This window comes from Vicugna pacos, chromosome 3, assembly GCF_048564905.1.
Source record: "Vicugna pacos chromosome 3, VicPac4, whole genome shotgun sequence".
NCBI lineage: Eukaryota > Metazoa > Chordata > Mammalia > Artiodactyla > Camelidae > Vicugna > Vicugna pacos.
The window spans coordinates 35,452,621-35,479,784 of NC_132989.1; the positions used below are offsets into that span (position 1 = coordinate 35,452,621).

General features: G+C 35.2%; 1 protein-coding gene across 8 annotated transcripts in view; it reads left to right on the forward strand.

The window, feature by feature from the left end:
* CEP120 (centrosomal protein 120) overlaps positions 1 to 27,164 on the forward strand; it is a 124,969-nt gene that overhangs the window by 40,842 nt on the left and 56,963 nt on the right. For 7 of the 8 annotated variants that reach the window (XM_072957701.1, XM_072957695.1, XM_072957680.1 and 4 more), the window contains 10 exons: positions 1,167 to 1,344; positions 3,464 to 3,613; positions 4,273 to 4,455; positions 6,186 to 6,282; positions 6,367 to 6,519; positions 7,087 to 7,176; positions 13,060 to 13,152; positions 14,197 to 14,358; positions 17,047 to 17,169; positions 23,729 to 23,827. In XM_072957701.1, the coding sequence (XP_072813802.1) occupies positions 1,167 to 1,344; positions 3,464 to 3,613; positions 4,273 to 4,455; positions 6,186 to 6,282; positions 6,367 to 6,519; positions 7,087 to 7,176; positions 13,060 to 13,152; positions 14,197 to 14,358; positions 17,047 to 17,169; positions 23,729 to 23,827 (1,328 nt within the window). Of the gene's footprint in view, positions 1 to 1,166; positions 1,345 to 3,463; positions 3,614 to 4,272; positions 4,456 to 6,185; positions 6,283 to 6,366; positions 6,520 to 7,086; positions 7,177 to 13,059; positions 13,153 to 14,196; positions 14,359 to 17,046; positions 17,170 to 18,657; positions 18,755 to 23,728; positions 23,828 to 27,164 lie in introns of those variants that run through there. The other variant, XR_012070095.1, reaches the window with a different exon arrangement.

The window sequence follows — 27,164 nt, forward strand, 5'->3', positions numbered from 1 at the left end:
ATCGAATAAATGACTATGAGAGTTTTCATGGGTTCTAAGTAAAAATTGTTTTTAAAGAGCCAATAATGTGTGGTGATGTTAAAAAAAAATGAGTTTAAAGTAATTACAATTTATTTAAGTTTATGATAGAATTTGCTAAAATGTAAGAGAATTTTTCATTTACTTTCATACTAGAAATGGTAGCTTATTCAAAAGAAATTAACGACTACAGTTCTTTCAAATAGATGTTTAGCAGACTCTTGACTGTCTTGAATTTATTGGAACTGTAGAGAAGAGAGCTATTAACTGCGTCTTATAGGAAACTCATAATAATAATTTTTTTAAGTGTGATGATCATCTATTTTATTTGTCCCTTATGAAAATACTTAAAGTAAATAAGTGATATGTACTTTAGAGTATCCTTCAGAATTACAGAATTACAAGTATGTTAAGAAATCTAATTTGTATCCTCATAATAATCATTTTTGATCCTAAAGTTAAGAAATAGTCTAAGAATGCATATTTGAATGCATATTTATCTGGCCTTACAAAATTTCTCCATCTGTTACATAAGGAGCTATAGTTAAATTTAGTAGCATTAAGTAATTAGTGTAGTGGTGGATTAGGAGTTAGAAGTTTGGATGCAAGATAAGAGCTCTGTCACTGAGTAGCTGTAGGACTTGGGCCATTCACTAAGTGTCTCTGGTGTATAGCAGGTTTGGACTAGATACCTCTGTCTTTTCAAGTTCTAGTTTTTTATTAGACTTTGTCACATGTGCTAAAAATAACCAAACTACTTTTTAAAAAGTGATGTAATTCTATCTGCAGTAAGTCTCAAATACAACCCTTCAAATACTAAGTTATGGTCACCTGCCTCTTGGAAATATGTTAGTGCCTGTCAGGCTGCTGTCATACATTACTGCATCGGTATTGTGTGCTTTTATGTTTTGCAATATATGTTGAGAGTAAGCTGTTATTTAAACAGTTCCATAATGGGAATTAAAATCTACAGAATTTGGGGCAAGTCACTTTAAGAAGTTTATGCCTCAGTTCCTATGTTTATAAAATCAAATAGTCAAATTCCTTGTTTGAAGGTAAATGAGATGGTGTCTTTAAATTATCTGAATAATTTAAAAGAAACTGTTAGCAAGTGGAGTTTTTTAAAAAAAATTTTATGTTCATTTCAGCTGTCACTTCTTCTGTACCTGCTTCACTGGCCCAGCCAGTGACTACATCCATTGCTTCAGAAACAGCTTCAGGACAGAAGATTGCTGTTCCAGCAACATCACATCATTTTTGCTTTTCAATAGACTTAAGGAGTATCCATGATTTGGAAGTTGGCTTTCCAATCAACTGTATATTAAGGTGTGATTTGCTTTTGTTTCAAAGTATTATTTTCTGAGGAGATATGCCTTTCCCCTATTTGGGGGAGTTGCAGAGGAGAAGTGTCACCAAAGGAGTTACAGTATTTGTTAAATCAGTGGACTGGTTAAATGGTGTGAATAATGGACAGAATCAAAGGGGCCCAGCGCTGAGTGTGATGGTGAAGTCATAGAATGGGGGGAGGGGGCTTGTCCTAATGACTTTAAACGTAAACCAGGTGGCACTGGTGGTATGAGAAATAACAGTTTTGCCTATTTTGATATAATTGTAGGTATTTATAATAACTTGTTTATGCTCCTGTTTAAGATGCAGTGACTCTGGAACTTAAATGGTGGTTCTAGAAAAGGTGCCAAAGATCGAAATAATGGAAGTACAGTATCTGATTTTAATATAAAACTGTATTATAATGGGAGGTTATATTCCTAATATATACCTTTCATACCTATGAATCTAAAAACCATACCAAATGAACTGTAAGTGGACTGTGTCCACACTGTTCAATTTAAAGAATTAAAACAGATATTTTACTCAGTTAAGTGGCTTTACACAATGGCTTGTTTTTAATAATCTTACATTTCCTAGACTTTTTGGCTGAGATAAATATATATATAGTAAATGTAATAAAATAATTGTTTTAGTTTGGAGTATTTAAGGTTCTCATTGATTACTGTGGAGCAAGCATTAGCATCTGTAATGAAGTTGTTGATCTATATGTGATTAAAATGAGAAAATCTTCCCATCATTGTGGATTGTCAGTCCTAGGAATGTCAGCAACTACTCAATGCTTCCTCCTGTTATTCAAGGCATATTTTCCTTTCGGTGCATAAATCAACTCCTTGTATCTAAATTTTCAGTTCTTTGATTCCTTTTCAAGTTGTTTCCATAATCCTCTGAGCTCTGGTGTGAATAATAGAATCAAAGGGGCCCAGCGCTGAGTGTGATAGTAAAGTCACAGAATGGAAGTCTGTCCATCCAGCTTAAGTTCTGCATTTTATCTCATGTCAAAGGCAGAGAATTTTTACTAAAATGTTATTTATTTATTTTTAAATTGAAAGCCAAAGAAAAGTTTTCTCTTAATAGACATAGCTTTTCTCACAGAGGGTATATAACAAAGAATTACTCCATTTTCTCTTCTGCTGCTACTAGAGAAACTGATCTTAGGAACTTAGAGATGATGTTGGCCAGATCACAGAGATGATCTAAAACTGGATGCTATAAGGGAGAAGCCTTGAACAAGCCCACTTAGAAAGCACTAATACTAGTTTTTGTGTTTCATTCTTTCCATAGAATCATTTTTTGTTTGTTTATTTTGTTTATAATCATTAAGTGCCTACACTGTGCCAACAGTTTGCCCAGTATTGGGGATACAGGGTCCATATAAACAAAGAACTCTTACCTGGTGAAGACAAATTCAGAGTTAATACATGAGGGAGGCTAGACATTCACTTGGCATAGAAAAGAGAAAGAGTATTCTATCCCAAGGAAATGGTTATGATCAACTTAAGACTCTACAGAAATCGGTTGATAATAAGGACTCATGTTTCTGTCTTTGACTCATTGTACAGCTCTTTTTTTTTAAATGTTGGGCATTTAACTTTGATAAAATTTATGTAGTGTAGTGATTAAATGTCTAGGTGATACACTCGCTGAGATGATCTAAATTCAGTGTATGTAATTATATACCAATTGAGTGTATGCACAGGATTGTTCCTGTAGGAAAAGCAGTTTTCACTACGAGAGTTTCAATTCTAGTTTTCTTAATAATAAAATATAAGATGAAATCAAAGTGAGCATTACTTTAAATACAAAATAAGTTCAGCAGTAGTCAGACTTTCTTCTGTTTAATGTGGTGTGGCTTTTATGATGAAGGAAAGAAATGGTGTTATGTCACTGTTTGATTCACCTGTAGTATGTATGTCAGTTGCTGTCATTGATTCTCAGTTCAAAGACTAAATACAATTTAAAAATTGGTGATTAATGTATTTGTGCCATTTATTTTAAAAATTCTATTTGCTCATAATCTTAATATTACACTTTTTAAAAACAGCCTTTCTAATAAATCTCATCTGTAAACTAAGATTTTGTTTTTCTTAAATTCTAGGTACTCATATCCTTTCTTTGGAAGTGCAGCTCCTATTATGACTAACCCTCCTATAGAAGTTCGGAAAAACATGGAAGTCTTTCTTCCCCAGTCTTACTGTGCATTTGATTTTGCAACTCTGCCTCATCAGCTGCAGGATACTTTCTTAAGGTAATGTATACACTGTGTGTGTGTATGATACTGTTTTCTCAAATCACCAGTTGAAAATCTGTATCTTATTAAGAGGGATTCCTTTATATTTAAACCCACAGAAGTTTATGCTTTTGAGTTTGTCTGAGTTTGAATATTAGAACTTCCTTAAAACTATGTGAGTAATGAAGGAACTCTGGAAAGTAGTCTTGTTTTTTCCTAATACAACATGTGAAGATAAATACAAACTGTTTAGTTTTTATTATTGATTCACCTAATGGCTGTCATGTATTATTTCCTTTTTTTTTAATCTCTATAAAATGCAGGTGTTGATCCAGCTATATGAAATGGATTTGTGAAGAAAAATGAGATCTGTGAAATGTCATTTTACTTTCTCAGCGTATCACAATTCAAAAAATTTTTTAAAAGAATGAAAACTGACTACACATAATTAATCGTTCGTATAGGAATCATAGTGTTGGAAGGGTTTTTCTTCATTGCATAGAAAGAGGTGTTAAAAATGTAGTAGTATTTTTCTATTTGTTACCTGTAGAATTGAGCCTTTACCTTCCAGGTAACAAAAACATCTTTGACTACATGAAAAGAATTCAGAAATTTTAGTCCAGAAAAGTCTTAGTTCAGAGTTGATAGTTATAGTCATGTGTTTCTCTTTTCCTTAGGATTCCATTACTGGTTGAATTATGGCACAAGGATAAAATGAGTAAAGATTTACTTCTGGGAGTCGCCAGAATCCAACTTTCTAATGTCTTGTCTGCAGAAAAGACTCGCTTTTTAGGTTCGAATGGTGAACAGTGTTGGCGACAAACCTACAGTGAAAGTGTGCCTATTATAGCAGCGCAAGGGTAATACGGTTCCTATAATTGGTCTTAGCTTTGCTTCTTATTCTCATTAGCTACCTACATTCTTATCCTTCCATTTCATTTACTTTTTGACCTTTTCTCTTTGACCTATGGGGGCTATATCTCAGTTTGCTCTTCAGCTTTTTGACCCCTGCTGTATACTCTCACAGTGAGAACGTGTGCTACCATAATTCTGTAATGCTTACTCAGAAGGTTGAGTATCTCTCCTTTCTTTAGCCTGACAATTTTAAGTTCAAAATTGCATGTTTTAAATTTAGTAGTTCAAGGTCAAATTTATAAAGGAGTTTTACACTGTTTTGAATTTTTCTGCTTGAAAAATATTTTAACTTTTACCTCAAATCTAGTTTGAGACTGTTACAAAATATTTGGCACTTTAAAAAATACGTATTGTTTTTTGCCCTGAAATTCGCTGCTGCAGTGAAAAATTTGAGTTCGTATGTTTTAGGCAAAATAATATATTTGTTGCATGAACTTTTTATATTTAATAATAGAAGTTTTAATTGATTTTAACCTTATATATCACATGCCCTTTTTTTTAAAGCATAGTAAGAATCTAGAAGAAAATCAGGCCCAGTAAAAAGCTGAGATCTACAAGTATTATTGAAATTTTGTCTCTTACTCTTTCTCATCCATAGCCACTTTCAGAGAGTGAAGTGTTCAGTAAAGCTTTTTATTCAGTTGGAGATCTTGGAACAGGTTTTTAGAGAATCAGTTACTTTGTGTAGAATATAATGAAAATAGTCATTACTTGAAGTTATTTTAATGCTGTTTGTTATGAATATTAACTTTCATTGACCTGCTCTGTAGACAGTTTTATGAGATTTTCCTAAAGGACAACTTCAGATATGATAGTGCTTCCTTTTATTTCATTTACTTTTTCTGAAATCTGTGAGATTAGAAGAAGAAAACATAAAAGTTGATTACGAGTTCTAGTTGTGTGGGATGTATTTAAGGTTTTATTTGATTTAGACAAAGTCATGTTTTTTTGTTGCCATGTTTTTGTTGTTATTTGCCTCTAACATTTTATCTTTATTTAATATTAAATACTACATGCAGTTCTGAGATACAGGGAGGTATTTATTATTAGGAAAACTATCCTACTTCTAGGAATTAATCCTGAAGCCATGCTCCTATACAGTTAAAGATTTGTGAATAAATGTGTTCATGCCAGGAAAAGGAGAAAAATAGTTGAGAATAATTAATAATTTTTAATTTTTAAAAATTTTACTACATACATTTATTAGTATGTTTTACAGGCATTAAAAATTAATTTTTGAATTAATATTTGTCATTACACAGGAGAAAATGCTCCTCTGTAAATGGGAAAAAAGGACAAAACTGTATGATTTTAACATGCATGAGAGCACCTATGTCTACATATATATAAAAAAGAGGAAGGAAATTAAATTTTAGCAGTATTTACTGGTGGGCAGTGAGATTAAAAATTTTTTATACTTTGGTCTTTTCAAATAATCTACACCTGTTGTATGTCACTTTCTAGTAAATGTATGTATGTACTTAATATGGTATTGGTGATCAAATAAAATCATTTATATGGAAGTTCTTGAAGTCTGAAGCTGCCACACTTTGAGCAGCAAGTATCAGGCACAAGATATGTTGCCTATTCAATGCCCTAGCAGTGGGGAGATAGAAGGAAAAATAATATAAAAGTGTTTTCACGAGTTTTAAGATATTTCTGATTTCGTTTGTAGGTCAAATAACAGGATAATAGATCTTTCTTACACCGTGACTCTGGAAGATTACGGACTAGTGAAAATGCGTGAGGTTTTTGTCTCTGATTCTTCTCAGGTAAATGTCATTGAATGGCATGAAATTATTCTTTGTATATGTGTGTATGTTTGTTTCAGTATGCTTTTTTCATTCATATCCTAGGGTTTATCTGCTGTACAACAAAAGCCATCTTCTCTTCCTCCAGCGCCTTGTCCTTCAGAAATCCAAACAGAGCCTCGTGAAACCTTGGAATACAAAGCAGCACTTGAGCTAGAAATGTGGAAAGAGATGCAAGAAGACATTTTTGAAAATCAGGTTTACTTTTTACTTTTTAAATGTTACTTTAAAACTCTATTTTTGTGTATTTTTTCTTCTCCATAGTAGGCTTTTGTCTCTATGTTCCGCGAGTACCCTTTCTAGCTAGTCCCTCTGAATTCAAGAATGCTTACTCTTTAAAAAAATAAAATGGAGAATAAAAAAATATTCAATGAGACATCTGGGCAGAATCCACTTAGGTGGATTCCCCTAAACTTTCTCCATGATTTATGGGCACAATTAGCACTGACAGTTAGAATTCAGAGGTTAAGAACTTGAAGGTTTCTTTTCATTTCGGGTCCTCATTTAGCATACCCTTCTGGAACCTGGAATCATCAGTTGTTAACAGGAAAAGGTAGAAAACAGCTTACCATTAACTTTGTCCTGAATTATAATTATATGGATATCAGTCACCTCAGGCATTCTGTCTTTTGTTTTAAATAAAGTAGAATGCCTGAAAGAAATGTATCAGTGATCAGTATTAATTATTTAACTGAAAGTAGCTGATTGGTTGTTTTTGAAATATATAGGGTTTATATTTTTACTTTATTTTTCTTCTTTTTATAGCTGAAGCAGAAAGAACTTGCTCATATGCAAGCTCTTGCAGAGGAATGGAAAAAAAGGGACCGAGAGAGAGAATCACTAGTAAAGAAAAAGGTAGTAACTTGGATAAAAATTGAAGGAGGAGAAGAAGAATATTAATGATCGTACCTTCACTATATGTTAAAGTAAATCTCTTGAAGGAATAACTAATTATAGCAGTTGTATTGGTCTGGATAAAGTTAATGGATAGGTCAGGGCTGGGGGAAGTTTTTCACTGTAAGGTATACTCTGGATTTTGAACCCTGCTGATGGGTTACTTACTCAAAAAGTGAATAAATATAAAAAATGATCTTTAAAAAAAAAGATCAAAGGGGGAGGAGGTAAGACTATACCAGTTTTTATTTCAAGAAATATTCAAATAACCAAATGATAACTAGAAATCCTTACACATATTTAAGCATTGTACTAGTTTTACTTAAAAGTGACTTTTATGTCAAGTAGTATTTACAGTTTTCAGGTATTACGTTAGTTGAATCTGAGTAATCTGGAAAATATTTAAATTTAAAGATTTTTCATTTAACTTTTAAGATGAGTTGATCTTTAAGCCATTTTTTAAAACAATGCAATTGAGTTTTCCAATATTGAGGTTTGTAAAATTCAAATTGTTAAAATTAATCTGAAGTTTAAAACAATATGTGACTTCATCAATACTTTGAAAGTTTACCTGAGGGAGTCTATGTAATGTTGGTGGAACATTATGCAACTTATTTTTATTTCTGCTATTCTGCACAAAATAATGAGCTAATAGTAAATTCAAGCTCATTTATTTACTATGAAAAGCTTGTATCTTCCTTCAAAAAAGATATTAACTAGCTAATAGTCCATCAGTTCAAGATGAAATGGTGAACCAGTCCGTATAATAAATGACATCAAGTTAGAACTCAAATAGTATACATTATTATTATATTTGTAATAGTAAATGAATATTTCATGCACATGAGCTGCACCTAGAGGTGTATCATTGTGGTTGATTTGGTTTTTAAATCTTCCAGTTTTTTTTTTGTCATCTTTTGAGACCATTTTGGAAGAATTATTCTGTTGCCTGAGAAAGAGTAGATTGATAAAATAATTCATTCTTTTCAGTTATACATAAACTTTTCCCCAAACAAATGAAGCCTTAGTTGACCTTGAAGTAGATAATATTACAGTTACTTGGGGCCTCAGAGGTGAATTGAAAATATTTGCAACTATACCAGACCTATATTTTCAGACACCAGTATATGGTCATTTTTTTCTCCTTTTACATTTTGCCTTTTATAATCACCTTGTACAGATGATCATGCTAAACTCAATGATTGTTAACTAATGAATTTGTCCTAAATAATTTATGACTATAATATTCTGGTCTTCTGCCCTCTGAATAGATAATGTTTATTCTGTCTTCCTTATGACTTCCCATCAGATAGCTGGAGATAGCTATCATGTACCCACAAAGAAGGATGACATCAATTCTTCATAAGGCAGCATGAGGAAGTGGTTCATAGATAAGATCATACTTTCACTTTGGTGAAGATTAATAGATATTGCCAGGTGATCAAGGGACATTATAAATAGAAGTTGAAATAGGCTTAGTATTAAGAAAATTGTATGTAGCTTGATGTGAAGAAGGGAGGAAGGGGAGGTAATGTAAATGCTTTTGTATTCCATTTTGAGGAGTATGGACGTGATCCTTGTTTGCCAGGGTTTTCAGAGAGAATTAAGCCCTAATATCCAGAGGCATCCATGGTTGGTAGTGGAATAACTTTTTCCTATGCATCTACAATGGTAGAGTTGTTTACCATTTTAGGAGAACGTAGAGAAAACAGTCACGCAAATCAGTTGACACTGCTGTGGTGCAAATGATAAACCCTGCTTGATAAAGATAGAAATTTGAGAAATTTTCTTTTCATGGTGTCTTTTATATAAGGGAATAAGGAAATTAGGTTTTCATTTTAGAACAGTTATTTTGATGGAGGTATAGTGAATGGAACAAAGGAATGTGAGACTAAAGCAAGGGAGACCAGCAAAGCAGTAATATGTGTATATAAATGAAAATAAAGGCTGAAAACCTAATAGTAAGGTAAGATAATGACACGATTGTGAACAAAAGGAAAGTGGATATTAAGGAAGTGAAATTAAGGAAGTTCAAGATCTCAAGCCTTAAGGGATCCTCAGTGCTACCCTACAATCCTACTGCTTGCCCTAACCAGTTTCATTTTCTGAGTCTCTAGAACAATTAATTCACACTGGTTTTCTTAAACAAGTGTCCCTCCTCCTTACCCAGTTTGATCTCTGCCTTTCTAAAACACTTCCCTCTACTTGATTTTCTTTACTATCCTACTGTTCTACTGTCTTCACTGGTCTCCTTAATCGTCATGCTAGATCCTTCTCTTTAGCTCAGCCTCTCTGGGCTTTATTGGCTTGCTCCAAGGCCCAGTCCTTTAATCTCTTTGCTCTCTGTGTAGTCACTCCTTGGGTGATCTCGGCCACTTTCTTGCCATTATATACAAATTATATACACTGTACACATATTACACATATATAAGGTCTATATCCATTCACCCTCTTCCGTGAGTGTATGTTTGACTATTCAGCTGCCTGCACTCACTGCCAACTGGCTAACATGCATCTCAAATTTAACATGTCTAAACACAAACTATCTTCATCCTATATAAATTTGTTCTTGTTGATTCTGCATCTTAATAAATAGAAATAGGTCAGTCTGAATACTTGCCCCAGCCTTCACTGATACACATATAGGTATAGCTGAGCTGAGCTTCATAAATCTCCATTAAGGTGCAGTAAAGCAATAAAAGACAGGTAGGAAAGTAGAGAGGTAGGTAGATAGAAAGATAGAATGATAGAGACACGACCCGCCTCCTCTTCCTCCATTAGGCAGGTAGATAGGTAGGTAGGAAGGTCGTAAGGTGGGTAGATAGGTACAAAGGTAGATATGTAGAAAGGTAGAAAGAATGACAGAGATGCTATCCTCCTCTTCCTCCATTCAGTAGGTAGATACATAGATAAGCAGGTTAGCATATAGATAGAATTACAGAAAGCAGCCACTACCTCCTCCTGCATTAGTCAGATAGATACGTAGTTAGATAGATACGTTGGTAGGAAGATAGGTAGATATAAAGAAAAGGTGATAGAAGACACTAGCTGCCTCCTTCTCCTCCATTACTTAGGTAGGTAGATAATATAGATAGAAAGCAAAACAAAAACAGACAAACCCTAGCTGACTCCTCCTCTTCCTTCTCTATTCGTAAGAAAGAGACAGGAACAGGGACAGAATCTGAGACACTAGCATTCTACTCCTCCTTTATTAGTAAGACAGAGAGACAGAGACAGAGAAGGAGACACTAGCCTCCTCTTCCTCCATTAGAAAAAAAGACAGAGAGACAGGGACAGACACACTAGCTGCTGCCTCCTCCTCCATCATATAGTGAGAGAGATACTGCCCCTACCCTTCTCCTCCCCTTACTCCTCCTCTTTCCTCTATACTCCTCCTCCTTCTCCTGAATCTACAACCATTCCTCACCGTTAGTCATGAAGATAATCGTTTCTTCCATGTCTGTTTCTCAGGCTGAGATATACATGTGACATTTTCTTCCCTCTAGACCATGTTTCCCTTGACATCATTTTATATAAATGTCAATCTACAACTTTCCAGAACACTACTGTTCAAAATATGATGTTCTACTATTGCAAGTTGTCTTTCGTTCCCTGATCAACCCATTTACTATAATGTTATCTGTTCCAGCATTTTAAAACAATGTGTCCTTTTAAAAAAATGAATTATATATAGTCAGTTACAATGTTTCAGTTTCTGGTGTACAGCACTATGTCCCAGTCATGCATGTACATACATAGTTTCCTGTGCTATACAGAAGAAACTTTTAAAATCTATTTTTATATATAGTCGCTAACATTTGTAAATCTCAAACTCCCAAATGTATCCCTTCCCATCCCTTTTCCCCTGTTAACCATAAGACTGTTTATTAAATATGCAAGTCCATTTCTCTTTTGTATATGAGTTCATTAGTGTTCTTATTCTTTTTTTCACAGATGAGTGATATCATACTTTCTTTTTCTTTTTCTTTCTGGCTTACTTCACTTAGAATGACATTCTCCAGGTCCATCCATGTTCCTGCAGGTGGCATTATTTTATTCTTTTTTATGGCTGAGGAGTATTCCATTGTATAAATATACCACAACTACTTTATCCAGTCATCTGTCGATGGACATTTCAGTTGTTTCTATGTCTTGGCTACTGTATTTAGTGCTACTGTGAACACTGAGGGTGCATGTATCTTTTTTGATTCAGAGTTCCCTCTAGATACATGCCCTGGAATAGGACTGCTGGGTCATATCATAAGTCTGTTTTTTTGAGGAATCTCCATAGTGCTTTTCCATAGTGGCTATACCAAATGACATTACCGTGAGCAGTGTAGGAGGGTTCCCTTTTCTCCACACCCTTGCCAACATTTATCATTCATGGACTTTTTAAAGATGGTCATTCTGACTGGTGTGAGGTGATATCTCATTGTAGTTTTGATTTGCATTTCTCTGATAATTAGTGATATTGAGCCTTTTTTCATGTGCCTACTGGCCATTTGTATGTCTTCATTGGAGAATTGCTTGTTTGGGTCTTCTGCCCACTTTTGGATGGGGTTTTTGTTACTATGTCGTATGAGCTATTTATATATTCTGGAAATTAAACGTCTGTCAGTGGCATCATTTGCAAATAGTTTCTTTTACACTGTAGGTTGTCGTTTTGTTTCCTTTAACGTTTCCTCTGCTGTGCAAAAGGTTGTAATTAGGTCACATTTGTTTATTTTGCTCTTACTTCTATTGCTTGGGTAGACTGCCCTAGGAGAACATTGCTAAGATTTATGTCAGATATTTTGCCTGTATTTATGTTTTGCCTATGTTTTCTTCTAGGAGGTTTATTGTGTCTTTTCTTACATATATAAGTATGCCATTTTGAGTTTATTTTTCTGTATGGTGTGAAGGAGTGTTCTAACTTCATTGATTTACATGCTGCTGTCCAGTTTTCCCAACAGCACTTGCTAAAGAGACTGTCTTTTCTCTGTTGTATATTCTTGCCTCCTTTGTTGAAGACTAATTGACCACAGGTCTGTGGGTTTATTTCTGGGCTCTCTCTTCTGTTCTATTGATCCATATGTGTGTTTTTTTTGCCAATGCCACACTTAAACAACGTGACCATAATTGTTAGTTGTGTGAACCTCTTCTTCAACTGTGCTTGAAGTCAAAGATTGAGTCCAATTCATCATGCTTTGTTTAGTGCTTGTACATATCCTGCATTTAGTAGAAATTAACATGTTCAGTGAATTCCACTTAGCAACTTCAGTACGTTCTTTCCTCACCCTGTTATAGGTCTTCATTTTCCTTTGTTCAGTGCAGCACATGCCACGGGTGTGCTCACCTTCTAAAGCAAGCCCTAGTCCCACTCTAGTATTACCCTTGCATGAAGTTTGTGAGCCCAAGATACTGTCTTTTCTTTGCAGCCCCTGCTAGGGCAGCTGCTCAGGCAACGTTCTCTCCCGTTCGTTCCAGTTTTAGAGAGATTCCCTGCAAGAGCGCTTTCTCTGGGTGCTTGTCCTCAGGCTGAGCAATCCACCTCCACCACCTCAAGGAAGATTTTTAAGGAGCTCAGTTTTGACTAAGCAGAAGATCCTACTAGCAGTCTCACTACCTACCATTGGCAGAAGCGCTTCCTTGGGACACTGAACGTTACTAGAGATAGCCATGCAGAAGCTAGATAGGCTTCCTTCCTTAGAGTAGAGTAGAAAGAATTTCTGCTTTGAATTGGTGGATATAATTCATGATTTTCCTATTCTCAGTCCTCTATTTCTGTAAAATAATAATATATACATTTTTAAATTTGTGTTTTGAATTTGAGGAAAAGATAAGGAAACTTTTATTCTATTTTAGGTGGCTGAATATACTATTCTAGAAGGAAAACTTCAGAAAACCCTCATTGACCTGGAGAGGCGAGAGCAGCAGCTTGCCACTGCAGAGTCGGAGGTACTGTGTCCGTCTGCCATCTGTCTTTACTTCACAGAGTCCATGTATTAACATTCATGTCATTCATTTGTTTTTCCTTTATACTTGTATAAAATACAGTTCATGGAAACAGTCTTTGACATATAAAATGTGCTTTATCCAGCTGAATCCGTAATGTCTCAGAGTATAAGGAATAGGTAGGAAACATTTGTTACTTGAAATGGTTAACTCTCCCTCCGTCAGCCTGGGCTGACTTCTGCCGTAGTGGGGAGAGTTTTGGTTAACCTTTCCAATCATGTGGAGGGAATGGACAGTTGCACTGACCAGAGCAAAGAAAAAATGTAGCACAGGCTCAGGGGCCTAGAACCCCAGTTGTGTTTTCAGTGAGAAGGGTGTATCTTCTTGCCCATTAAAGGTCAGATCCCAAGAAAGTGTACACTTAACTTTAGTACTATGCCTAGTTAGCATTTTATTAGGTCTTAACTAAATTTTACCCTAAATGCTTTTTTAAATTACTATAAAGATCATTTCGAATGATTAGAATTTCTTCCACATGAAACTTATATGCCTCTTCTTTACCCAGATGTGTTCTTAAAATTTTCTCAGCATGTCACCCTAACCTTATCTTTTACACATTTTTGGGGACTTCTAAATTGATACACATATTTAAACCTAAATATAATGTGTATTTGTTCCTAATACTAAGGCTCTCTTATCTTCTTTGTGATCAGGCAGAAAATAATTTTCTAAAGAAAAGAAACTTGGGCATATTTGCTTACATAATAAAACAGGTTTTATTCAAATAGGGATTTTCAGCTATTAGGGCCTTTTCAATTGAATTTATATATCATGCATGGATTTTTGGATATAACTTTGTATTTTAGAATTAAATGATTAAAAATTTATAATTTCAATACATAAATGTTAACTCTAACTGAAAATGATGTGATAATAGATTTGTAAAATACTCTGAACATTTTTGACTGTGAATAAGGATGACAGAATATTGAACAATATAATACAGCTAGTAATGGGTCAACCATTTAAAGATGTACCTGTTTTAAGCTTCAAAGAGAAAGAAAGGAGCTGAAATCAGAACGTGAACGGAACCTGCAGGAACTCCAGGACTCTGTCCGCAGGGCCAAAGAAGATTGTGTCCACCAAGTTGAACTAGAAAGGTTAAAGATCAAGCAGCTAGAAGAAGATAAACACCGACTTCAGCAACAGGTGGGATTAAAATAGCTATCACCTCTTCAAGAGTTTATTTGCATTCTAGACATAATAGAAATGGTTCACTAAAGTTATAAAAATTCACAGTAATTTGGACTATTAATCATATTCCTTGCACTGAGATTCAGATATTCTTTAAGTTAGACCTTCTGTTCCTAAGTCAAAGCTAAGGACTTTATTGGAATAATTTCACCCACCTTAGAAATAGTTGCTTAAGTTGTACTTTATTTTAGTTAATTCTCAACATAAAATCTTTTCCTAATAAATCTCCTTTTAGCAAACATACATATTTTTCATATATCACTGGACCAGGGGAGAGTATAGCTCAGTGGTAGAGCACCTGCTTAGCATGCATGAGGTACTGGGTAGAATCCCCATTACCTCCATTGAAAAGAAAATAATTAAGGAAAATTTAAGGAAACTATGTGCATCACTGGACTAAGTTCAGTTAACCAAATTCCATGAGAGAATTGCCTGTGCTCCTTTCCATTTTCTCTCCTTAACTCATCTTTCAACCCACCCCCTGAGCTTTCCATCCCCATCGCCCCAGCCAGCCAGTTGTCAGAGAAGCAACCAGCGGCTCGGTCACTAAGTTCAGTGGGTGTTTTTCTTTTCTCATGTAACTCAGTCTTACTGACAGCATCAACACTATTGTCCTTGTTTTTGTATATTCTCTCGTCTCAGCTTTTGTAACACCATTCTCCTTATTTTTTTCAACTTTTCTGGCCACCTGTCAGGTCCTTTGCAGGCTTATTTTCCTTTATTTAGCCACTAAATGTTGTACTTCCTTCAGGCTCAGTAATTATTTTGTGCAAAACAATCTTACTTATGCCCATGACTTCAGAAATAAATCTGTACCTCTGAGACTTACACACTGCTATCCTGAACCTGTCTAGATCTTTTGTTTCATCGCCTTTTTGACATCTCTGCTTGGGTGTCTTAAAAGGCTTTTAAAACCCAACATTATCCTCCTATCCATACTGGACCTTCCTTTAAGTGTTCTGGATTTCAGTAATTGACCCCTGTAACCTGTTCTTCCTGTCACAGCCTGAGTGATATTTTTGAAATTTGGGAATCACGACACCTTTCTGTCATGGATAAGGATCAGATTACTACCCTGCCCTACAAGACTCTGCATACTTTGGACCCAGCCTGCCTGTCTCACCTCATCTCCCACCCTGTCACCTTTGCTCTGTGCTCTCCAGCCACACTGGTCTTGTTCAGGTCCTCAGGCATACCGGGCATGCGTCACCCTTAGGATCTTTGTGTGTTCTATCTTTTCTGGGCCTAGTGAACTATACTAATCCTTCAGTTTCCAGCTGAAGCATCACTTTCCCAGAGAAATCTTCCCTGACCCCTGCTGCCCAAGTCTAGGTCAAGTTTTTGTTTTATGTTTTCTTGAGATATTATTCTCCTATTCTCTTTCTTTAGGATATGTTATAGCAGTTTGTTAATACATTAATACAATTAATAATACGTTAATACAATTTATGGACCGCTTAGCAAAAGAAAAGGAGCCCAGTATGCCTAGGAGCTTGGTTGATAACGCCAGTAGTAGATTGATAATGTCCCTGAATGGTCAAAAAATGCCAAATATTAAGTTTATTAACTTTTGTTTAAAACAAAATGTGAGAGATACTTTAGAGAGGTTTCTGTTTGACTTTAAAAATGTAAGTTTTCATGTTCAAAAGGTAAACTTCAGTTACATGGAAAATTTCCATCTGTGGAATACTAATTACCTAAAGATGCTAGATAAATCTTAATTAGAATTGTTGGTAATTATTAGAAAAAAACAAGTATTATTCATAATATAAGTTCCATTTTTGCTACAGATTTTCTCAGTATTTCACATTTAGTTCAGTCTTATGTCTTAGATAATTATTTTGTCTAATGATGGAGATAGTCACATTGGTGTATGTTTTTGGAAAGCATCTTTAACAGTACTTGCTTGCATTTGATTTTTTAAAAAATCCCAGATTTGAAAAACATCTTTATATCCTTTTTTTGGTAGTTCTGAAACTGTTTGAAGGGAAATTAAAGCGTTTAGTTAAGGCAGTCTTTTTTGTTGTTGTTAAATTTAAGGAGGTATTGCCTGCTTTCATTAGAGCATTATTCTAGGGGACGAAAAGATCTGAATTCCGTTCATGTGACTGAGTAGCCCACTGGCTCTTTGGCACTGCCTCAGTAATTAGCTCTTTGATCCTCAGTTTTCTTAGCTATAAGTGTGAAGGGATAATTGTAAATTACCTTAAGTTGTATAGTATTGGAATTAAGAAATTCCAGAGTATCAAATTATTAGAACAGTAAATACTGCATTCAAATTAAGCTTATTTTCCTTGATAATCAGGTTTATTTGTAATCTTCAATCTTACACATGACACTTTAAGAAGTTATTTTTAGCATTTTTATGACTTTTTCATTTGCCATTTAAAATTTTAAGATGTTCTCATGATACTGATTTTATAAGAAATTTCACACTCCTTTTGTATTGTTAATCAGTTGATTTTACTAAATTTTTAAGATGCCTAGAGATCTTAATTTTCTTCATGATAATTTATGTATTTTCTAAGTTTTCTGAATATGAACATGCCTTAGGATAAGAAAAAAAATGAAACAGTTGAATTCTGTAATATTAAACTTTGCATACTATAGTTTTAAAATGGCTACTTTTTTTTTTTAATACAGCTTAATGATGCTGAAAATAAGTATAAGATTTTGGAAAAAGAGTTCCATCAGTTCAAGGATCAGCAAAGCAACAAACCAGAAATCCGACTACAGTCTGAGATAAATCTTCTCACTTTGGAAAAGGTACTTGTGTCAATTTTATGGCAACTTAACTAGCCCTAGTGATCAGTTAATAAAATCAATACATGATACTTGCATATACAATGTAGTAACCTCTAACTGTAGTTTTCTGATATCAAAGAATACATTAGAGAACCTGAGGCATGTAACATTGTCAATACCTGAATTTCTTGGTTTTTATCAGTTATAGCCTATACTAAAGTCCTTGGTTGCAAACAATAGAACTGAGTAAGTCTTGGACTAAGGGAATTCACAAAACTATCAGGAAAGCTAAAAAACCAGTTTCAAAATATGGGCAGGAACTGGGGAAAGCGAGTCATAGGCCCATCCTGTACGAAAAGTTTACTCAGGATGCTACTGTTGGGTGCCATGTCTGCTGGGTCCCTGGATTCTGTATCCCAATTCCAGTGTTACACTTTGGAACTCTTCATTTTGCAGTCGCCATGGTGAGTACTCTCTCTGCGTATGACTACCCTGTAAATTCAGTGTCCCGGATAGGAGCATGTATTTAAATCACAGGCCTGCATTCTACTCTTAGTTTGGAAGAAGGGGTTGCCACCCTATTTTGTTTTCTAAGGCTGGAAGCCACGTCCTAATTCTCATTTATATTGGATTTGCCCACACAGAAAGAATATTCAAGTTCCAGGCATTAAAAAACGTATAATGCCCACAGACAATCTAAGTTTGACAGTATATGCTCTTGCATTTTGTAGTTTGATAATTTTTAGGCATTGTTAAAAAGATACAGCATATTCTGGAAAATAACCTTTAGAAGTTTAACGATTTAATTGTGTCAGCCATTGCCTGTCTGCACTCAGCTTTGTATTGAAGGCTTCCTTGCCCTTTCTCTTCTGTACATGCAGCTACTAGGGGCCACTAACAGAGGATCACTGGATGGGAGTTGGGAAGACGCCAGGGTAGTTCTTTCTACTCTTTTTTTTTTTTTTAATCTCTCTGCCTCCCTTATTTTCTCTGATAGTAGTTATATCTTTTTGTGGTTCCATTTCCTACCAGACAGCCCTTCTCGCCTTTAGGCAGTTCCCTCTGTGTTTCTAGCCCACTGGACACCCCCAGTTTGTGGGTTCCTGGTATTAAAACACTACTACTTCCTGGCACCCTTTTGTAATCCCTCCTACCTGGGAGAGTTAGGGGCTTCTTGCTGCTGCTGATCCCTAGACTGCCTCACCATATCCTCTTTGGCATTTCTGGTCTTCCATTATCTGTATAACTAGTTTCCTGTATTCAGTTACCTCTGGCTTCCTGGCAGGATGCCGACTGATACAATTGGTTTTTCAGTTTCCAGCAAGGATGTATCCTATTTATGTTACCATGCTAACTGCCATTATGAATGATTCACAAATGTGCAGGATAGAGTCACATAAGTAATGAGTTACAAAAGGAGACAAGAACTTACCCAAATACTTAGCGTGAAAGACAAACAATAACAGATACCATCTAACCTTTTCTTACTATATTACCATGAATGCAAAGGGAAAACAAAGTCAGTTCTGCTGAAATGAACACATGAAGTATAACAAAGAAATGAGATTGGATGTGGAACCTAAAGAATAGGTGAAACTTTAAACAGGTAAATATCTATGGGTAAGGCTATTCCAACAAGAGATACTGAACAGCAGTATGAAGATGAAAAAGTCTGTTGCATATCTGGATAATTACTTGAATAGAAACTAGAGTTTAATCATTATAGGAGTACAGCTGACCCTTGAACAGCATGAGTTTGAACTGCAAGGATCCACTTTTACACCGATTTTTTTCAGTAAATACGTACTGTAGTACTACATGTGGAACCACGGGATACCAAAGGCCAACTGTCAAGTTATATGCAGATTTTTGACTGCACAGAGGGTTAGCGCACGTTACCCCTTCATTGTGCAAATGTCAGCTGTAGTTTTAAAAGACATATAAGCCTGATGAGAGAAAGCTGGAAATAAAGGTAATTTTCAGCCAGATGGGGGAACTGTTTGCTTAAAGAATTCATATTTCATCTGGTAAGAAAAGTCAGGGATGACTGTCAAGTTTATGAGACTGGCTTAGAAGGGTTGTTAATAGAAATGAATTTTGATGAACTTTTTGGGGAGGTGGAAATTGTAGGGAATTCTGATTTTAGACAATACATTTGAGATGCTAATGGGATAATCTAAGCGGTTAAAAATGAGAAAATACAGACATACAGATTTGGGAGTCATTTGAGTAAAGTAAGAGCTCTGGAGGTAGATGTAATTACTTAAGGAGTGTTTAGGAAGGACACCGATAATAAAGCTTAGGGGAAAGTTTAGCTTTGAGAACAAGCAAGAGTTAGAGGAGGAGGCTAAAAAGATTTGGAGAAGTAATTAAAAAAACAGCCTAGTGTTGTGTCCAGAAGAAAAGGAGTCTCAAGGATGAGAGTGTGAAAGCAATCCCGCATGAGAGGAATGTCAAGAATGGCTGAGGAAAGACCGTGTGCTTGACAGTTAAGAGGTCACTGATTTTTAAGAAGCCAAGTTGCAGAAGGCTAGAGGAGAAGAAAACAAGAAAAGATGCAGCCCAAGGCTCTGAAACTCTTGAGAAAAGCTTATTTAGAGGTAGGAAATTAGAGTATTTTTAGATTGAGGATAAGGAATTAACTGCTAGAAGAAACTGAAGCTGTAAGTGCGGAGGGGATGGTCAAAGACTAGATAAAAATTTTAGTCCTTGACAGAACTATTAAAGAAGCAGAAAAGGTGAATACAAAGAAAATTTGGAAACAAGAATAAGAGTGTGGTTTAAAAAAAAGAGTTGTAAAGGGTATTAACTGGGTTTCTTTTAATGTTTCTGAATTCATGGACTATTTCTGCAGCTTTTCAAAAGCCATGCTATTTTTGGTTCCTCTTCTTACCCCCGTATCTATGTAATTGCAGAGTCTTGTTGATTCTGCTTCTTACATATTTGGACCATCTCTTCATTCTCCATTTTTGGCCTTCTTATTTCTCTACCAATGACCTTGAATCCAGCTGCACATTTCCCAACCCTTTTGATTAAAACAAGTTTTAAAGTATTTTCTCTTTTATAAATACAAAATCTGTGGCCTATTAGAGCTTTTTGAGATATTCAGACAATAACCTCATCAATTCTTACAAGCTCTATTAAGTAGTTGTCAAGAGTATTTCCATTTTACTTTGGGGAAATTCAGGGCCAAGTATCTCAGAATTGGAACAGAATGTGATCATGTTCGTCTTTTCTGAATATATACTAGATAATGTCCACTATAGAAATAAATTGTAAGTGATTTAAAAAATTCTTTTAAGTACACTTCTACCAAAAGGATGAAAATCACCAAACATTAAAAGTATAAACAGTACCATGAACTTGTGGAAAAAAATAAAGCATAACTCAACTACCTCTGTATTAGCTCTAACACATTCATCCAGAATATTTATATGCCTAGTAAAAGGCTTTTCAGCTGTTCTGAAAATTTTTTGTAAGTTTTTTTGGAGCCAGAAGAGGGCAGAATCTTATTCCTTAAGTAATAAAGACAGAAGCACAAAAAGGAAGACTTAAGTGGAAAAAACACCTGATTTAGTCTAAGCTCTGATTAAGTCTGACTGAGAGCTTTTTTCTTTTCTGATTACTCGTTCTCTTCAATGTGATACAAATATTCCCATTTTTTCACTGAAATGATCTAAAAATAAGTTAACAGTAAGATATAGTTCTACCAGATAGAATTCTTCATTCTCTTTATTATGTAAATAAGTTTATGATTTGCTTTCAGCGCAAAGTGACTTTTAGATGGCTTAAAGATAACTGGGAATTAAAAAGAATAAAATAGGCAAAACGTTATAATTTAGTAGGTCATACAGAGGGTCAGACAGAAACTAAAATTTGTGTATTTAAGAACATTTGGCAAGTAGCTACTGTGCTGACCCATGTCTTAGGGCAAAGGGGAAAATGAGAGAAAAAAGAGTAAGAGGAAAAGTACATTATCTTTTCGGATCTCACTTTTAATGAGTTTGTAGTATGACTGGGGAAATGGCTCATAGAACCTTAAATGACCATGAATAATCAAATACCAGGGAGTGAACTAGCAACTCTTTGCAATTCAGAAAGGAGAAATCATTTGGTGTCCAGAATATAGTAGTTTTAAGACAGCTCCATGTAGAAGAAGAATTTGAGCTGAACCTGAAGTTTTAAAGTAAGCAGTGAAGAAAAGAAAGAATTGATAGGCTCAGGAAGTAACTTGGACAAGGAGGTGGTTGTAGGGGACCCAAACCTGGTGGTTGGAGTAGAGGGTTTCCTGTTGAGGAATACCAAGAAAGCAGGTTAAGCAAGTGGGACGGAAATTTTATTTCAGACTGCCTCCAAACTGAGGCAGAGGAGATCAGGCTCAATATTGAAGGCAAGTAGTAGATGTTGTAGGGTATTTTTTAGTAGAGAACAGATTGATAATGATAGTGGTTTGCAGGACTTGTAGGTGGAATACATCTGAGGCTGAGGAGACAAGAGAAGACAAGATGAGCCTGAGCTTAGCAAATGGCAGTCAGAATGTAAAAGAGTCAAACTTGAAAATAGTTCAAGGGAGAAATCTTGAATTCCTTGGGGCAGATTGGAACTGCAGAATAGATTAGAGGCACAGACAATGCCATACCTCCACTACAGAATTAGAGCTGTGGTGTATCAAGGATAGAGACAGGGAAACTGAGAACCAGTGCTGTGCCTCTGAATTGACTCTGGGTCTTGCGCCAAGGTTGCATTTCAAGAGTCTATAACTTGGCTTATAAGAATACATAAATGATGCAAAAAAGGCTTCCCCAAGTCTCTTATCTACTCACAAAAAGGGCTCTTAATGTGAGGTCTCTGAATGCCCTGAAATTATGTCAAAACTTTGGTTGTGTACACTTTTCTGAGAACTGGGTCCATATACTTCTGTAGAATCAAAGAAGCATCTATATCCTTAAAAAAAAAGTTAGGAATCACTGATTTGGGACTTGGGATGAATAAGAAAAATGATATATGTGTCTCAGATTTGTTAGCTACCGTTTCTTTGTTAAGAATAAAAAATTAACATGTATTGATTATACATGATTGAAATTACTGAATAGCTATGCAAATATGAATTATTTTGGTAATCATGAAAAAATTGATATGCCCAACCCAGCTTTTCCTGATGGAGTCTGTCTGGTGGGTATAAGTGATCTCTTTAGGTTCATCTGTCCTAACCCTCATCCTGGGGCTTGTCCCGGATACTCAACCTTCTCCAAAACCCAGGGACACGATATCACTTTTATAGTTGAATACTACTTTTATCTCAGTTAAAAAACAGATTTTTGCTCTTCCTCTGACATATGTCCTCTTGTTAAATTATGCAGTAATATGTATAAATCTTTGGGGCATAAGTGGGAGAGATCATCTTTAATAATCTCAGTATTATTCAACTTAAGATGTATGAGTCTAGTTGTGAAATGTCAACACATTTAAATCCAAGCACTAGGGCTTTGTAAAGCAGGAAAGACCTTAACTCCATGAAGTCATATATTACTGCAGAGAATGTTCTGGTCTTTTGTGAAAGGATTTTGGCAATCTGCTTTTCCTTTGATTTCATTTTCTTCTTGAGTTTTCTGAAGTTTGAATTTTTGGCTAGTGTCTTGGGTTTTATTTTTCTGCAAAACATCAGGAGTTGTGTGTATGGGAAAAACTAGACTTGATATAAAAATATTACACTGGTTTAGATCAACAGTATTTTACTATAATTCAGGCATATTATTACCTTATCATGTAAATAGTAAAACTGTCTGTTGGCTACATGAATTTGTTTGGTACTTGGTTTGAAACAGAGAGTACATTCCAAAATATAGCCAAGTTGGCTTCAGTTCATGCACGACAGATTGCCTGCTGCGAGTATAAATAACCATATTTTTTTAATTGAATCTCTTTCATTTTTCTTTATATATCTGAGGAGAAATAGAAAATAAAAGTTAGATGAGTGTTATTAAGAGAATTATTTTTCTTCCTCTTGGGTTTATTTTACCATTCTTAAAATATTTTTGACTTTGTACTCTTTCTTAGTAAACTGGTTTCTGATAAAAACATTTCACTGTTTTCAGTATTCTATGATTTTTGCCAAAATAGACTTATAAAAGTATCTCTGCTAGCTCTCATCATTGTAAGACAAAATTCCACGTAATGACGGGCTTCCAAAAGGAATAATTTGGTTTCTAAGATTGAGAGTGTCAGCTAAACTGGAATGCTAACAGAACTGCTTTTTGTAAAAAATGAATGTATTTTTCACTCTATGATCTTTATGTAATATGTATTTTTTAAATACATGTATAGCAACTGTCTGGAGGTTAAGACTGATTCAGTTCCTTTTAGTATGGGCTGTAAGGCAGTAAAAATACAACTATATTTTAAACAAGAAAATGTTCACGTGCCATAATATTTACAGTAAATTATATAACAGTTTTAGATGATGTCGTATGTTACACTATATAAACTCTTTTCTTAAGCCAGACTCTTTGTATATATTATCTTTCAGTGATTGTACACAGTGGTATAGTGTTTCACTTGATATGATTTTAATCACTGTTAGGTTGAACTTGAAAGAAAGTTGGAATCTGCAACTAAGTCTAAACTGCATTACAAGCAGCAGTGGGGACGAGCTTTGAAAGAACTTGCCAGACTTAAACAGGTATGTAGTTTATAGCTGATGATGGATTATTCTTTTTATGTCCTTTTCCCTTGATTCTTTGCATGTGTGCATATTTGGCAGTATCTGTTACATTCAGCTGTCTGCGTTTGAAGCTTCAGTGCTACATTTGAGATTAGGGGCTTTTTAAAAAAATGTTATATATTAGATCCTCCTTTTCTTAATTAAAAACTGAAACTTCTAGGTCCTTTTTTTTTAATTCCCAGTTATCCTCTACACAGGAAATTGGGAATAATTTCTTTTACTTTCACTTATAAAACTACCATTCTTTTTCCTTTAGTATTAATTTCCTTCCATCAGGAGTGCGTTTTGGGGGAGGAACTTAAGAACGTATTTTAAATGTTATTCCTGGAAAGACACAGTAATTTATTCATTGAGAAAGGAATCACACGGTATTTTTGCATAATTTTTCAAGAATTTAAAAGTGTTAGGTAAGAAGAATTCAGGAAACTACTAAGTTTTTTTTTTTCTTCCTGCTGTTTAGTAACAAATGCTGTTAGCTTCATAAGGAATTAATCTTCATTTGGGCTCTTAATTCCTTCAAATGATTAAGATCAAATAAAACATGAATACGATATTTATTTTGAATCTCATGTATTTGACTTAAAACTTTTAAGATCACTCGTGGTTAGTTTATTCTAAGTTTTGCTTTTCTTAAATGTATCTGTTGTGTCCTGAATGAAGTTTGGTCCATAGCGTCTTTCAGATCTGTTTTTTTTTTAATGTCTCCAAAACCTTCAAATGCTATTAGACAGTCTTTGTGGTATTGTACTAAATGCTCACTGCATTCATAGATGAGTACGTACTAGACTGCATGAGAATAAATAGTGCAGTCTACCTTAACATAGCTTGTAGATGAATTGAGATGTAAGCTTAAGCATAAAATATTACACACAGTGAATATGTTTTATAAATGTTCATAAAGACTAAGGATAGATGAGTGAATAAGGGCCTCCTGTGTTCAAGGCACTACCTTAGATTTATAGAAGTAGAACAGGTCTTTGCCTTTAAAGGGAGCTTGCAGTTTGGAGTACTCAGGAGGGGGAAGTGTATCTATTTGATAGAACTTAGAGAAAGTGTCTTAGAAGAGGAGGTACTTGAGATGGACCTCTGGAGAACTGGTTGTGATTTAGGAAAGTAATGGGGAAACTGTTGTAAATACAATGAGTAGAATCATTCTGGCAGAGAGGCATGAATTCAGAAAGTATAGATTCTCCTTGGAGAACAGAGGAGGTCCCATTTTAGAAGTCATTTCAGGAAATAAGGACCAGAACTTGAGTGGTAGTAGTGGGAATGTGACAAGGAGATTTTTTTTAAAAGAACTGGTTTTGGTAGATTTTATACAGTGCAATGTACCTGATCAGAATGCAGAGTGGGATGTCAAAGGTTCAAGCCTTAGTGTATGGAAAGAGAATTTTCCAGTATTGGAAATACAGTTATTAAGACCAAGAGCTGACTGGGGCATGGGAAGGAGATAGGACTTACACATTTTAACATTTTGATTTTTACAGAAAGAAATTCAGTGAGCAGTTAAGAAATATGGATTGATGTTGGAAGGATGATTGGGCTTAAAAACGGATGAAGGGAATCTTTTGCAGTGGTGATAATTGAAGCTGTGGCAGATAGAATGTAGAAACGTTTTAAGGAGGAGGAAAGAAAGCTGATAAAGGAAACGGCACCTGGCGAGAAAGAGGATAATTACAATGGTACTGACAGAGCAGCCAGCGGTAACTGAAGGCTTACTGCGTGCCAGGCATTGTGCTGAGCCCTTCGTATCTTTTCATTTAATCCCAACCAAGATCCCCATATAGGAGGTATTATTTCCATTAATGAAAGAAACTGAGACTTGAAGTTAAGTTGATCACGCGTGATCACACAGTAGTAAGTGACAGAATAGAGCTAGGATTGGAATTACTTGACCAGAGTCCAGGCCGAGCCTCTTCCCCTTTATAATCTTATGGTTTAATTCCATGGAAGCCAAATAATTAAAGAATTTCAAAGAGATGCCATGGAAGACTTCAGAGATTTCTGACTGAGTACTGAAGCAGAAGTCATGACTTGACCTGTGGTAGGAAGGAAAATGCCATCACTGACTGTTAGATAGAGTGGCTCTGGTAGTGAGAATTAAAGTGACTTTGAAAAAGAAGCTAATATAAAGTCATGATGCCAAGATATTTAGGTTATCTGTAGTACCATAGGGAGGAGTCCCCGTGGAATTAGCAGCAAGCAAGTCATGTGATGAGAGTGGCTGCTAAAAATAACACGATACAAATTCTATCAGAGGCAGCATACATATAGTTGAGAATACAGCCTAGGAGTCAAGAGGGCTGGGCTGAATCTTGGCTATACCTCTTAGCTACCTCTGCAACTTGGGAAATACCAATTTCTCTGATTAGTCTCGTCTTTTGTACAATGAAAAGTCTTTTCTCACAGGTTTTTCTGAGAATTAAATGAGTAGTCTGTAAAGCATTTAATACAGATTTTGGTACATAGTGTGTGCTCAGTAAATGTAGCCATTGTTAAAAGGACATGAGCCATAAAGCTATTGTGTAGTGTTCTTGGTTTTGGTCAATGGGAACCTAATTAGATGGCAGCTTTGGATACTGATGAACAGAACAAATAGTGGAAGGATTTGTGACTGACTAGCTGTTCAGGAAACAATAGACACCAACAATAATTTGAAATGTTTAAATGTAGAGAATAGGAGGATGTTGTTATATAATAGTGGTAGGGAAGTGGGATTTCGTAAAGTTTCAGTAATAATAGTACTTAGTATTTGGATGGTATTTTAATAGATGTTCTATAGAATCTGATAGAAGGAAAAAACCTACATAAGTGCTAAATGTGCAGATGTGCAATGGTGTCAGTACGTGAATTTCCTAAAGTTGGGGTGTAAAGAGATGAGACTGCATTGAGTGTGAAGAAACATCTATAATTATTTGTTCATTCCTTCAGCAGGCACTTACTATACACAGCCTACCACGTACGTCCCTAGCAGATGCCAGGTGCTCTAAATGCATTTCTCTCCCTCAGGGAGCTTACAGTGCAGCTGGGAGGGCTGAGAGTTAACAAGAATATGGCAGAGTGGTAAGAAATGCAAATGAAGTTAGCAAAAATAAGAGAAAACAGCTGTTAGGAAATCAAGATAGTGGGGTTATCATTGTATTTTGTCACTCGTAGCTAAGGAAGAAATGGTTTAAAAAAATGTTTTAAGCATCAGTATTAGATCTGAAATCATTCTAGCTTTAAAATAGTAGATAGGGAAGAAGTGGAGGACAGTGCCTGCCATTGAAGAAGTTTATGCAACTTATGAAAGATA